Source organism: Salvelinus sp. IW2-2015, linkage group LG11, assembly GCF_002910315.2.
Source record: "Salvelinus sp. IW2-2015 linkage group LG11, ASM291031v2, whole genome shotgun sequence".
NCBI classification, from domain to species: domain Eukaryota; kingdom Metazoa; phylum Chordata; class Actinopteri; order Salmoniformes; family Salmonidae; genus Salvelinus; species Salvelinus sp. IW2-2015.
The window spans coordinates 30,780,656-30,796,415 of NC_036851.1; the positions used below are offsets into that span (position 1 = coordinate 30,780,656).

The 15,760-nt window shown below is 43.4% G+C and overlaps 1 protein-coding gene across 2 annotated transcripts in view; it reads left to right on the plus strand.

Moving 5' to 3' along the window:
* Positions 1-1,056: 1,056 nt before the first annotated feature.
* The window catches only part of LOC111970163 (RNA-binding motif, single-stranded-interacting protein 2), an 82,420-nt gene continuing 67,716 nt past the window's right edge, over positions 1,057-15,760 (plus strand). Inside the window, exon 1 of one of the 2 annotated variants that reach the window (XM_023996711.2) lies at positions 1,057-1,232. In XM_023996711.2, coding sequence (XP_023852479.1) covers positions 1,161-1,232 — 72 coding nt within the window. In that variant the 5' untranslated portion in view covers positions 1,057-1,160. The remainder of the gene's footprint in view (positions 1,233-15,760) is intronic. The other variant, XM_023996710.2, reaches the window with a different exon arrangement.

The following is a 15,760-nucleotide window of genomic DNA, read 5'->3' on the forward strand; positions in this document are numbered from 1 at the left end:
TATAAAATACTAAATAATACAAAATGTATCTCTCACTTGTGCACACACTTTCATAAACTCACACACATACACATATACACTATACAAACACACAGACAATACTTGGGCACCTTAGAGGTAATCCATTTGGATTTACGAGTCAAAACACTGGGATAGGAGGGGGTTGCTTAGCGACGGGCCTGTTGCTGTCCAAACAATGTTAGCATCGTCAAAACGACTGGCTGTGCCAGACCGGGGTTTTGCTGAGTGCAACAATGTCACTTGTGTTGTGAGTCCCCGTCTGCAACCAGTCAGTGGTACGCTCCAACCCAACAGCCGTCAGGCAGACAGACTTAGCCTACATCTGAGACACAGACACAGTGACACACTCTCGCTCACACACACTAGGCTATGCATGCACTCATACACACATGCAAGCATATTTTTTATTTTATTTAACCTTTATTTTAAAAGGGGTGTTATACTGAGACCAATGTCTCTTTTACAGATGAGCCCTGAATTACATAAATTACAGAAAATAGACACATCAAAAGATAAATACAAAATGCAAGCAGGAAGAAGAACACGGTCATAAAAAAAACATATTCATCAGTAATAAGGTCCTCAATCAGCTTTCTGAATTGCCCAAGATAATTGCCACGGCTGCGGGAAGATGTTTAGGGGTGGTGGTACTGTCTTATTCTTCTCTGTTCTGCTGACCAGTATTTTGCACTGTTCATACAGGAGTAATAAAGGCCTAGTGCACTCTTTTGGTGGGATAAAAAATATATATATTATACTTTTTTTCTCTGATTTATCAGGGGGTGCTGCAGCACCATCAGCAACCCTCCAGCACCATCAGCAACACTCCATCCTGCGCCTATGCACCTTGTACTTAGCCCTAAACTATATTTTCAGAGTAGCTTCCCCAACATAGCCCTACAGTCTTTATGTTTCGTTCATTCAGTAACCGTTCCATCTTATGTTTCGTTTATCAGTAACCGTTCCATAGGCTCGGTTGGATTTGGCGCGCTAGGACCCAGACGTGTGAAAAAGCACCGCTTGGCCGCGGCAGCAGCATTGGCGGCAGCGGGACTTGCATCGCTCCCAAGCTTCCCGAGCTGCTGACGTCAGCTGGCAGCCTGGGCTGTACTCGCCGCACTGGACATAGAGCCGAGAAAATGCTGCTCTCCGTACCGCCAAGGGCAGATATCAATCCATACATCGGCTATAACAGCAGAAACAGCAAAAAGGTAAACKCTTTCAGGATTTTCTGTTTTTCTTGCGCTCTCGGTCACCCAGTAGGGCATTACGCCCCCGTATCAGTCGCGACAGAAACATATGTAGAGCATGACAGTAGTTTATACAGTGTCCTTGAAAAACAAAGTCTACAAAATAAACTTAAGTCTTTGTAGAGAAAATTGTGGCTCACTATTCTGCACCCCCACAGTGGTATGTGTAAAAACGGCTATTCGATGGTCTGGGCATCTATGCATCCTTTATGTATTTTTAATTTCCTATATGGGAGTTACACCGTAGAGAGAAAGGATGTCGATATGATTATGTTCAGTCAGAAAAAGTCAATAGTGGATACAAACTTTTATGAGTAACTACCATATTGGGACAGTGTTGAGCGAATGTGCATAAATGTGACTCCCGAATAGGTGGGGGCGGGGAGCAGAAGAGGGACAAGGAGAATGTGTTATTCAGTGGAGCTTTAACTGATTTCAGTCTCATTTTCAGCATGGTTGTCAATGAACAGTGATACCAATAGTGTAAAATCAAGTATCCATTGTCTACGCAACCGCGTTAGTTTGGCAAAGTATTTTTCTTTTTTTAAATGAAAGGCACAGATGCCCCACCCCTTGAAAAACCCCACCATTGTGACGATGCTTACTTTTCCCATATTATGAATAGCAAAATAACAGTTATATTACATTTATTATACTGAGTCGTTGTAGCCAACAATAATCAATCTGCAACTGAAACGTTACAAATCATATCAGGGTTTTGACATTATGAACCGTTGTAATATAAAATATATACATTGTACCACGAATGCAAGAGTGAAAATAGCCTAACTATTAACTAGATATTACAATGTTATTACAACATACAGCACCAGTCAAAAGTTTGGACACACCTACTCATTCAAGGGTTTTTCTTTATTTTTACTATTTTGTACATTGTAGAATAATAGTGAAGACATCAAAACTATGAAATAACACATATGGAATCATGTAGTAACCAAAAATGTGTTAAACAAATCAAAATATATTTGAGATTCTTCAAAGTAGCCACCATTTTCCTTGATGACAGCTTTGCACACTCTTGGCATTCTCTCAACCAGGTTCACCTGGAATGCTTTTCCAACTTGAAGGAGTTCCCACATATGCTGAGCACTTGTTGGCTGCTTTTCCTTTACTCTGAGGTCCAACTCATCCCAAACCATCTCAAATGGGTTGAGGTCAAGTGATTGTGGAGGCCAGGTCATCTGATGCAGCACTTCATCACTCTCCTTCTTGGTCAAATAGCCCTACTAGCATAAATGTTGCGTTCAAAAGAAACACAATACAAGATCAAAGCCAAAGCTATTGGGTTCTATTAATGCAACACCTAAAATATTTGATAAATTATGCTGTAGTCAGAATRGTTTCGTTACAAATTGGCGAGAGAGAAATGCAATCATGTGTTTTAATAGTTGTTCTGATGAAGTGACAGATCACCATCATTTACAGCATTTTAGTCTCTCTGGAATATGATTATAYCCTATGCCTACATTAGAGCTTGTCACGCCCTGACCATAGAGAGCCMTTTATTCTCTATGTTGGTTAGGTCGGGGTGTGACTAGGGTGGGTCATCTAGGTAATTATATTTCTATGTTGGCCTGGTATGGTTCCAATCAGAGGCAGCTGTTTATCGTTGTCTCTGATTGGGGATCATATTTAGGCAGCCATTTCCCCTTTGTGCTTTGTGGGATCTTGTCTATGTTGCCTGTTAGCCCTATTGTTCGCTTCACGTTTTGTTTTGAGATTTATTGTTTTTGTTTTGCTGTGAGTTTCACCTAGAAATAAAAAGATGTGGAACCCAGATCACGCTGTGCTTTGGTCCACTCATTATAACGATCGTGACAGAGCTATGCAATTAATCTAATATTAATGTCTTGACATGATTTCAAATGGAACTTGATATTGTAAGGTGTTTTATTTAACTTAACTAAATTACTATTAAGATGTACAGTGGGGTCTGAAATTATTGACAACCTTGATAAAGATGAGCAATAATGACTTACTGAAATAAATAATTAAAATACTGAGCTATATTGTATGCAAAACAAATTGGGAAATTATATTATTTTATACTAATACAATTGCACAGAAAACAAGATTTTGTTTAACAACTAATATTTTTCTTTCTAAAAAAGGTAGGGGTCAAAATCATTGACACCCCTCAAGATTCTTATAAATAAAATAGTCAAAACTTTTGTGTTTAGTCCCATATTCCTAGCACAAAATGACTACATCAAGCMTGTGACTCTACAAGCTTGTTGGATGCATTTGCAGTTTGTTTTGGTTGTGTTTCAGATTATTTTGTGCTCGATAGTTATGAATGGTAAATAATGTATTGTGTCATTTGAGTTACTTTTATTGTAAATAAGAATAGAATATGTTTCTAAACACTTCTACATTAATGTGGATGTTACCATGATTACGGATTATCCTGAATGAATAGTAAATAATTGAGAGTGAGAAAGTTACAGAGGATCAAAGATCATACCCACAAGACACGCTAATCTCCCTGTTATTGGTAATGGCATGTCTTGGGGGTATGATCTTTGATACAAATTGTTTTATTGTATTATTTTGATCGTGCAATATAGCTGAGTATTTAAATTATTTTAGTTATTGCTCATCTTTATCAAGGGTGTCAAGCATTTCGGACCCCACTGTATTTCCTCAGCGTTTCTAATTCTGCACATTTCAGGGTTGGTTATGTGGCTCTTGGATGCTTTTACACATAGTCTTTTTACTGTAAAAACTAGTGATGCACCGATATGACATTTTTGGCTGATAATGATATCCAATATTTTCCTTGCCAACAAAAAAAACGTTTTTTTGTGGCCTTTTAAGTGTTCTAGTACAGTTAAATAGTTAACACACACACATGGACGCAGAGGTCTAAGGCYCTGCATTTCAGTGCAAGAGGCATCACTACAGTCCCTGGTTCGAATCCAGGCTGTATCACATCCGGCCGTGATTGGGAGTCCCATAGGGCGGCGCACAATTGGCCCAGCGTCGTCTGGATTTGGCAGGGGTAGGCCGGCATTGTAAATAAGAATTAGTTCTTAACTGACTTGTCTAGTTAAATAAAGGTTACACACATACACCACACTGACCAAAATTTTATTTTGTTGGCATTTCCGTATGTCCCTATTACTAGTAAAACATAATCAAAACCTTTTTCTTTCACTTACTTGCTGTGCTGTTTCGTTGTTCATTTTTTCAGTRGTTTCATTCTCAACCAGGATTTCTATGGAACGCCGTTTGCGTCTTTGCGTGTCAAAATACACGTCAAATAACACTATTTGATGTTTCAAATAACACTATTTGACGTGTCAAAAAACACTATTCGACGTGTCAAATAAGCTTGTTGACCAATCAGGACCTGAATATGACTGCACGTCACATAATAAATTAACGCGTTCATAATTTTTTWWACGTAGTTATTACACATTGATTGCACTATCACTCGTATTTCATATGTCACAACGATTCATCGATACGTATGCTATGATGCTGGTAAAGTTGTCTCGCGCTGTCACAGCCGTCGAAAGAACTGGACCAAAGCGCAGCGTGGTGAGCGTACATATTCCTTTTATTTTGAATGACGCCGACAAAACAATAAACAATACAAAAACGACCGTGAAGCTTAAGGGCTATGMGCCACAAACAAAGTTAACTTCCCACACTGAAAGGAGGGAAAAGGGCTACCTAAGTATGGTCCCAATCAGAGACAACGATAGACAGCTGTCCCTGATTGAGAACCATACCCGGCCAAAACATAGAAATACAAAATCATAGAAAAACAAAACATAGAATGCCCACCCCAAATCAGACATAAAAAGTCTCTCTAAGGTCAGGGTGTGAAGTACTCCCCCCCCCCCCAAAGGTGCGGACTCCGCCGCAAAACCTGAACCTATAGGGGAGGGTCCTGGTGGGCATCTATCCCGCGTGGCGGCTCAGGTGCGGGACGCAGACCCCGCTCCACCACTGGCTCACCCCACTTTGTGGCACCTCTGGTGTGGGGACCCTCGTCGCGACCCCGGACTGGGCACCCTCGCTGCGGGACCCGGACTGGGCACCTCGTAGCGGGCCCCGGACTGGGCACCCTCGCTGCGGGCCCCGGACTGGGCACCCTAGCTGCGGGTCCCGACTGGGCACCTCGCTGCGGGCCCCGGACTGGGAACCCTCGCTGCGGGCCCCGAGACTGGGCACCCTCGTTGCGGGCCCCGGACTGGGCACCCTCGTTGCGGGCTCCGGACTGGGCACCCTCGTGCGGGCTCCGGACCGGAGACAGTCGCTGGAGGCTCCGGACCGGAGACCGTCGCTGGAGGCTCCGGACCGGAGACCGTCGCTGGAGGCTCCGGACCGGAGGCCGTCGCTGGAGGCTCCGGACCGGAGGCCGTCGCTGGAGGCTCCGGACCGGAGGCCGTCGCTGGAGGCTCCGGACCGGAGGCCGTCGCTGGAGGCTCCGACCGGAGACCGTCGCTGGAGGCTTCGTGCCATGGATCGTCATTGGAGGCTTCGTGCCATGGATCGTCATTGGAGGCTTGTGGCCATTGATCATACTGAGGTTCTTGCCATGGATCATCAACTGGAGTGAGGAGACGTATGGCAGTCTGGTACGTGGGCTGCCACAGGCTCACCAGGCTGGGGAACATACAGGAGGCCTGGTTCTGGCAGCAGGCACAGGACTCACCAGGCTGGGGAGACATACTGGGAGCTTGGTTCTTGGAGCTGGCACCGGAAACACTGGGTCCGTGAGGCGCACAGGAGTCTCGAGCGCAGAGCTGGCACAATCCGTTCTGCTGATGCCCACTCCACCCGGCAATGCGGGACGCTGGCAAACAAGAGGACACCGGCACTGTGAAGTCTCCACTCAGAGAAACGTGTGCCAACGTGTGATACTCCCAGCCTGCTTCCAGGGTCCCTTACCGTCCAGGATCTCCTCCCATGTCCAGGAGTCCCTTTCACCACGCTGCCTCTCTGTGCCTGCTTCGCTGACTTGTCTGCCTCATATCGCCGCGGCTCTGCCTTAGCTGCCTCTCCATTTCCTCCCTTGGACGGTGAACTCCCCAGCCTGCTCCAGTGTCCCTTACCGTCCAGGATCTTCCATGTCCAGGAGTCTTCACCAAGCTGCTTGGTCTTTGGTGGTGGAGTTCTGTCACGGCCGTCGAAAGAACTCACCAAAGCGCCAGCGTGGTGAGCGTACATATTCCTTTTATTTTGAATGGACGCCGGACAAAACAATAAACAATACAAACGACCGTGAAGCTTAATGGCTTATGGCCACAAATCAACACTTAAACAAAGTAACCTTCCCCCACTGAAAGGAGGGAAAAAGGGCTACTTACAGATTGTATGGTTCCCAATCAGAGACAACGATAGACACCTGTCCCTGATTGAGAAACCATACCCGGCATAAAAGTATGTCATTGACAGTGAATCAAATGAAAGCAAATAGAAGATTTATGCCATAATTGAATAGAATCATGCTAAAGAGGTTGGAATTGTTATATAAAATCAACAAAGACAATAATTTGTTTAATTTGACAAAAATCTGTTTGAAATTTCACTGGATGATTATATTTTAGAATTGAATGGGGCAGACTTTCACTGTACAGAGTACCTATGGATTGTGGAATCAATGATCATGGAGTATCAGTCTACTCTTGTGACACCCAGAGAGCATTAGCATCGTTCTCTTATTGCAGACTCTGAAACAACTGTAAATTGACACAATTTATTGTCAACCTATGTGTATTGAACACTATTCCCGAGGAAAAACAATACTGCGTGGATGTTTTGGAGTCTGATAACTCTGAGGAGGACGTTGGGAAAAAATTGAGTAGACTGGGACCCCATTTCATTGATCCCCGATCCTTAGGTAAAGCGGTACAGTGCAATATGAATGTCAATACACACAATAGGCTGACTTGGGAGGTGATTTCACACAGTCACAGAAACGCGATAAGAGCTACAATGCTAATATTTGCGTAAACTCTTCACAGTTGTGTTCTGTGGGTGTCACCGAGTAGACTGATATCCCATTTCATTGCTTCACATTCCGACCTTGTTTAACATTATCCAGTCTAAATATGGCATGATTCCACCAATTGTAACCTTCTGCATCACTTTCAAATAGTTACTTTTATTTTGAAGGCAAACTGCAAATTCCACTATTGTGCCTATTCCTTATTGTGGCTAGCTTCACAACACATAACCCGGTCCGGTCGAGCCTCAGTAGACAGATMAAGCTAGCTGGCTGCTTATAACGTTAGCTTTGGGCAACAGGGTTAAGTAGCTGGCTAACTATTTATTTTCATGAACTGAAGTTCAATTTCAGTAGGCAAACAACAGTGGCTACCTAGCTAATACTTACTCACAAGGATTCCTAAATCATTGCTAAGAATAATGCAAATGACTGCAGTTTCTACTCGTTATTATTTTCAGGCTGGTTGTATTGGGGCTAGCTAGGTACCAAGCTAAAGCTAGCTAGCTACCCCAGAAGTTGCGGTCACCAACCRGGTATTGTAAACACATCATTTGTGGTCGGTGTTTGCTTGTTTGCAGACGTTTTTGTACAGCTTTGACAGTGCTACTGATAGTAGTGGTGGCGCTTGGCTTGCACGTGCAAATTCAGAACACACAACATTCTACAATAAAACTGTGTTATTTGACGTGTCAAATTAAAAGCTTATTTAARGGGTCCAATAGTGTTATTTGAAGCGTCAAATAGTGTTATTTGATGTGTATCTTTTTGGAAACGCAACGACCCAAACGGCGTTCCATAGTATGTATGTCGTGAAGCTAATAGCAGTGACGCTATTACTGTGTAACTCCGGTAGGGCAACATCTGAAAAATAGTGCACTTGGTAGTATGTACCGGTGCTCGACCAGTCGACGCAAGCCAACATCATCCACGACAGAGAATGGTTGATTGTCAAGGGCAATGAATTCCATTATTGTATTTTTCCTTTGAGTTGTCTCYCTGAAATTTTCTTACTCTTTCGAATGACTGCTCGATCCACACAGCAGACATTGTGGGCTAGGTTAGGAATGCTGTGTTGCACGTGTAGTGCAACATTTTACGTGGCGTGATTACGCCATGTACCTACGTTATATAGGTATGCATGGTAGCTTTGACATCGGTTTTGCACATTGGCGTTAAACTATACATCAAATCAAATCAAACTTTATTTGCCACATGCGCTGAATACAACAAGTGTAGACTTTACCGTGAAATGCTTACTTACAAGCCCTTAACCAACAMTGCAGTTCAAGAAGAAGAAAATATTTACCAAGTAGGCTAAAATAAAAAGTAATAATAATAAGTAACACAATAYGAATAACAATAACGAGGCTATATACAGGGGGCACCAGTACCGAGTCAGTGTGCAGGGGGTACAGGCTAGTTGAGGTAATCTGTAGATGTAGGTGGGGGTGAAGTGATTATGCATAGGTAACAGACAAACAGAGAGTAGCAGCAGTGTACAAGGTGGGGGGGTCCATGTAAATGGGCCTGTGGCGATTTTTATGAATTGTTCAGCAGTCTAATGGCTTGGGGGTAGAAGTTGTTGAGGAGCCTTTTGGTCCTAGACATGGCGCTCCAGTACCGCTTGCCGGCGGTAGCAGAGAAAACAGTCTATGACTTGGGTGACTGGAGTCTCTGACAATTTTATGGGCTTTGCTCTGACACCGCCTATTATATACAGTTGAAGTCGGAAGTTTACACACACCTTAGCCAAGTACATTTAAACTCAGTTTTTCACAATTCTTGACATTTAATCCTAGTAAAAAAAATGTCCTGTGTTAGGTCAGTTAGGATCACCACTTTATTTTAAGACTATGAAATGTCAGAATAAATGTAGAGAGAATGATTTATTTCAGCTTTTATTTCTTTCATCACATTCCCAGTGGGTCAGAAGTTTACATACACTCAATTAGTATTGTGGTACATTTGACATCTTATACTTAGATATTAACACATTGGGTTAAACGTTTTAGGAGTAGCCTTCAAAGCTTCACAATAAGTTTGGGTTGAATTTTTGGACCACTCCTCATGACAGAGTGGTCTAACTGAGTCCAGGTTTTGTGGCTACCTATGCATCGCCATTACAACGGTTTTCAGTTCTGCACCAATTTTCTGTAGGATATGTGGGTCAGCGGCTTTGGTGATTGGCTCAGCTGTAGTCATACAGCTTGATCTTGTTGGTCTTAAGCCATTTTTGTCACAACTTTGAGAAGTATGCTTGGGTATCTGTCCATTTGGAAGACCATGTCTTGGCTGACCAATGTTTAACTTTCTTGACTGATGTTTTGAGATTGTTGCTCTCATCTCTTCAACATAAATTTTCCTACCCCTCAAAATCGACTACATTCATGGTAGTTTATGTGAAAGTGACACAGTCCTGCGCGTATCTATTGCAGCAGAAGCACCCCCACAACATAGGATGCTTTGCATCCCGTGCTTCACGGTTGGGATGTGTGTTCTTCGGCTTGCAAGCGTCCTCCTTTTTCCTCCCATCAACTAATATTGGTCATTATGCCAAAGCAGATAATTCTGTTTATTCAGACACAGAGGACATTTCTCCAAAAAGTATGATCACTGTTGTCCCCATCTGCCATTGCCAAACCGTATAGTCTGGCTTTTCTTTAATGGCGGTTTTCCTGGAGCCTGGCTCTTCCTTGCTTAGCCCTTTCAAGTGTCTCATATAAGGCTCTTTACTCTGTTATAGATACTTTATTACCTGTTTTCCAGTCATCCACAAGGTCCTTTGCTCGTTGTTCTTAGGATTGATTTTGCCATTTTCGCACAAAGTACGTTTAATCCTCTAGGAAAACAGAAAACACGTCTCCTTCTGAGGTGTATTGGTGGCTGCGTCGCACGGGACCGGTCCCATTTGTTTTACTATGGTACATATTTGTTACAGTCATGAACGTTAGGTACCTTCAGGCGTTTGGAAATTACTCCCAGGATGAACCAGACTTGTGGAGGCCTACAATTCTTTTTCTGAGAGTCTGGCTAATTTCTATTGATTTTCTCATGATGTCAAGCAAAGAGGCACTGAGTTTGAAGGTAGGCTTGAAACACATCCACAGGTAACAGCCTCCAATGACTCAATATGTCGTCAATCAGAGCTTCTAAAGCCATGAATCATTTTTCTGGAATTTCAGCTGTTTAAATAGCACAGTCAATCTTAGTGATATAAACTCTTGACCTACTGGATTGTGATACAGGATAATTATAATGGAAATAATCTTTCTGTAAACAATTGTTGGAAACATTACTTGTATCAATGCACAAAGTAGTATCCTAACCGACTTGCAAAACTACAGTCTTGTTAAAGAAATTTGTGGAGTGGTTGAAAAGCGAGTTTTAAATGATCCAACCAGTGTATGTAAACCTCCGACTTCAATTGTAGGTCCTGGATGGCAGGAATCTTGGCCCCAGTAATGTACTGGGACGTTCGCACTACCCTCTGTAGCGCCTTACTGTCAGATGCCGAGCAGTTGCCATACCAGGAGGTGATGCAACCGGTCAGGATGCTCTCGATGGTGCAGCTGTAGAACCTTTTGAGGATCTGGGGGCCAGAGCCAAATCTTTTCAGTCTCCTGAGGTTTTGTCATGCCCTCTTCATGACTGTCTTGGTATGTTTGGACCATGATAGTTTGTTAGTGATGTGGACGCCAAGGAACTTGTTAAAAGGCYCGCCTGTTTGGTCCGCCTTTTCCTGTAGTCCACGATCAGCTCCTTTGTCTTGCTCACATTGAGGGAGAGGTTGTTGTCCTGGCAGTGTGGACTACACTGACCTCCTCCCTATAGGCCATCTCATCYTTTTCGATGATCAGGCCTACCACTGTTGTGTCGTCAGCAAACTTAATGATGGTGTTGGAGTRGTGTTTGGCCACATGGTCGTGGGTGAACAGGGAATACAGGAGGGGACTAAGTACACCCCCCTGAGGGGCCCTAGTGTTAAGGATCAGCGTGGCAGACGTGTTGTTGCCTACTCTTACCACCTGGGGGCGGCCCGTCAGCAAGTCCAGGATCCAGTTGCAGAGTTAGGTGTTTAGTCCCAGAGTCCTTAGCTTAGTGATGAGCTTTGTGGGCACTATGGTGTTGAACGCTGAGCTGTAGTCGATGAACAGCATTCTCACATAGGTGTTCCTTTTGTCCAGGTGAGAAAGGGCAGTGTGGAGTGCGATTGAGATTGCGTCATCTGTGGATCTGTTGGGGTGATATGTGAATTGGAGTGGGTCTAGGGTGTCRGGGAGGATGCTGTTGATGTGAGCCATGACCAACCTTTCAAAGCACTTCATTGCTACCGACGTGAGTGCCACGAGGCGGTAACCATCTAGGCAGGTTACCTTCGCTTCCTTGGGCACAGGGACTATGGTGGTCTGCTTGAAACGTGTGGGTATTACGGACTCGGTCAGGGACAGGTTGAAAATGTCAGTGAAGATACTTGACAGTTTGTCCGCGCATGCTTTGAGTACACGTCCTGGTAATCCGTCTGGCCCAGCGGCTTTGTGAATGTTGACCTGTTTAAAGGTTTTGTTCACATCGGCTACTGAGAGCGTTATCACACAGTCATCCAGAACAGCTGGTACTCTCGTGCATGCTRCAGTGTTGCTTGCCTTGAAGCGAGCATAAAAGGCATTTAGCTCATCTGGTAGGCTCGCTTCARTGGGCAGCTCGCTTCACTGGGAAGCTCACGTCTGGGTTTCCCTTTGTAGTCCGTAATAGTTTTCAAGCCCTGCCTCATCGGGCCGATACCGATGTTGGCATTTTTAGCTAATATCTGCTGATTCCGATATGTTCACTGATTTAAAGTGCATCCCTAGTAAAAACACAACACAACAGGGAAAACTCACATTATTGAATTACTGATTTTATATGAATATATTTGCAGTGTAAAATGTGGCCTGTCTGTCGTTAATTTGCCTGTGTTGCTTGCTTGCCAAAAGGTATTTGAGTAGTTTTTGACATCCCCTCCAAGCCTCTCTGTCCTGTTGTGCAGGTCTGTCTGTGGCTGTTGTGTTTACCTTTCCTCTATGAGAGCCTGAGGTCATTTGATTTGCTTGAAGGAGGAGGTTGTGGAGAGAGAGAGAGATGTTTACTGTTCATTTCAAATCGTTTTTTGTTTATGTTGTTTTGTGTCTTCTCACTTTTGTTTATTGTTTATTTCACTTGCTTTGGCAATGCGAACACGTTTCCCATGCCAATAAAGCGCCTCTTTGAATCATGAATTGAGAGAGAGAGAGAAGAGAGAGAGAGAGAAGAGAGAGAGGAGGAGAGAGAGAGAGAGAGAGAGAGAGAGAGAGAGAGAGAATAGAGAGAGAGGAGAGAGGAGAGAGAAGGAATATATGCAGAGACAGAATGAATACCACAGACGCTGTGATATGCTATTTAGCAGTGCATTGTCATGTTTTGACAGTTTGTTTTCATTTATAGACAATCATGTTGCTATATTATTCACTAAAACGGAAGAACTACATGTTCAGTTATCATACAATTGGCATAATTTTGTTACTGGGTAAGAGTATTGTGATTGAGAGATGTATAGTGAATAAGTTTTCCCCTTCTGGAACATTCTTAATGGTTATTTTTGTGTCAGGAACCCATAGCACTGTCATGATATTGGAAGCCAAATGGGCAGTTGTTAGAAATGGGGGGGAACCAAGAGGAATTGAACCAGTTGTAACCATGTGTATGTCAAATATATTTATAATCCATTTATTGAAGAGATGGAATGGAAATGATGAACAAAACAAGCATGAGCACGTTCAAGGGGAAGAAAAAAAGTATTTATTCAGTGACAGTTTGAGTTCATTGATGTTGAGATCTGAAAAATAATGGAGTAGAGAGAGAAGAGAGAGAAGGTGTTTCCTTGTTTTGTCCTATTGTTATTGTCTATTTCGTTTGCTTTGACAATGTAAACATAAGTTTCCATGCAACAAAGCCCTTTGATTTGAATTGAAAATTGATAGCGAGAGAGAGAGGAGAGAGCAGAGAGGAGAGAGAGAGAGAGAGAGAGAGAGAGAGAGAGAGAGAGAGAGAGAGAGAGAGAAGAGAGAGAGAGAGAGAGAGAGAGAGAGAGAGAGAGACCGAGAATAGGAAGTTGACACTGCATTACTTTTTTACATATTCTCACACCTGTACCCTCTGTACTTCATTAATCAGAGGCCTTTATCCACCCCCCACCTCTGTTTTCCGCCCCAATACAATCAGCTTAGTATAATGGAGGCTGTGTTCTCACTAATACCATATTAACGCTAAACTGGGAGGAGTAAAGATGTCAAGATTCTGCAAGATTGCTCCTTACATAAACCCGTCCTACACTTAACATCCCTTTCCAACAGCTCTCTGACTCTTCCTCATTCACTTTCATGCTTCGGTTGTATCCCCCCTTTTATTCAGTCTTACTTTTCGCATTGTTTCTGTTTGGTTCAGGCAGTTCACTACTTGCTCAATGATTCCTGTCTGAAATCTTCTTATCATCACCTCTGGGAGCCTACTTTTTCCTCTATTCTTACGCGTCCTTCTCCTCCCTCTCTACCTCAACTCTACTTTCCCATCTTCTCCCCTCCCCTCTCTGTACCTCTCTAAGCTTTCCCATATGCGCTTTTCTCACCTACCCTCTCCAATCGACTTGTTCCTCTTACTTTCCAATCACTTTCTCCATCATCCTTCTCCCTCTCCTCTCACTTCATCCTCTATTCCTCTTAACTCCGCATTGGTCCTCTGTTCCTTACTTTGTCCATCTTACTCCCCTCTCTTTTGTCCTCGTCACGTGTTCGCGATCCACTCTTTCTCAACCACCTTCGTAAACCTCCCAGCCAAGTCCTTACCCATCCTGTCTCTACTTCTCTCTTTCGTCCTGGTCGCTTTGGTCTTCCTACTCATCCTCTCTTCTCCTCTCTCCCTTTCTTTCTCTCCTCTTCTCTCTCTAACCTCTCCTACCTGTCTTGGGGTGAAAGAAGAGCTTGTGTGTGTGTTGAGGTGATTAACCAACAGATGGCACCAGGGGTTTGGTTACTGTGTGCTCCAGATGCATCCGCTCCTCCTCCCCTGCCTGCCCTACTACGTAAATTCTTCTCCCAAATAAAATATAATGAATGGTCAATTTGTTTGGTCCTGTCCTGACGGATTTCCTGGTGAAAAATCACAAAACGAGGATGCAAGTTATTCCAAAACCAAGGATCGAATGTCTTTATTCTGCTCTTTTGTATTGTGCACATTTGTGTATTTCACAACCAAATTTCGTACTCAATTAATGATGACCATGATAATGATGGATAGATGGAAGTTGTCATTTCAAGGTGTTAATACTGTGTATACTGTTGTGTTAAGTGCTAAAACCTGTGATGATAAAATAAAGTATACAGAAGTCATGGTGCCTGTCTTTGTTAGAAGACACCTTTCAATATATACACATGGAGAAATTCTTAAGGTTATTTCTTTACGGTCTCATTTCCAGTGACTAAGTAAAAAAAAGATATACTGTATATATATGACTAAGTATTAGAACTCAACATGAAAAATAAACTTCAGCGATGTATTTTGAGGAAAAGATCTGGTTTCATCCTAAGATCCCCTGAGGAGGCCTGGTGGATGTGAGGCCCGCTGCATGCCTTCTCCTTTGAATATAATTCTATTCATACTTTCACTTTCAACCCACCAAAACCTGAAGAAATATCATCAACATTAAAGGATACTAGCCTAATGCAAACCAGGCACTTATTTCCAGTTCTGTTTTGGGTTTCAAGTTCTTTCTTTGATGCAGAGACGATCTGAGTTGGGTAGACATTTTTGAACTCTTTAACAATATGCTCAACACACACAACAGGTGTTTTTGTTCGTATGTCTGAACTGCTCAGAAAATGTCTGAAATGTCTGAAAATGCTCACTGTTGTGTCTCTTGTCCTGACCAGTTTGCCTTCATCCATAAAGTATTTTATTTTTACTGCAAGTGTAACTGGTGAGAAATGGCTAGAGCTATTAGTGGTGCGCGCTAGTAGCATTTCAATCCGGGAGACGTCACTCCCTCTTGAGACCTTGATAGTCATTGTTTTCCCTTTCTCTGCACAGGGCGCGTTGCTTTTGTGGAGCGATAGGTAATGATGCTTCGTGGGAGGTTCGATTGGTAGATGTATTCAGAGGGTCCCTGGTCCGAGCCTAGGTTGGGGCAAGGAGAGGGATGGAAGACAAACCTGTACATTGATGCTGTTGACCCGGATCACTCAGTTGGGCTCTGCCCCAGCTGCTGGGGTGTTTGCGGGGAAAGAAAGTAAGTGGTGGCATATTCAGCATGAAATATGTCCATTGGGGGAGGGTAGATGTCTGTGGGGGGGAGGGGTCTAATGGGAGGAGCAGCAGGGTTATGGAAGCGGGGATAACAGGCCGTTGGCTCGGGTGGCTTGAGGTCCCTGATGATTTTCTTGGCCTTCCTGCGACACCTGGTGTTTTTGTAGAGGTGTCCTGGAGGGCAGGCAGTAGG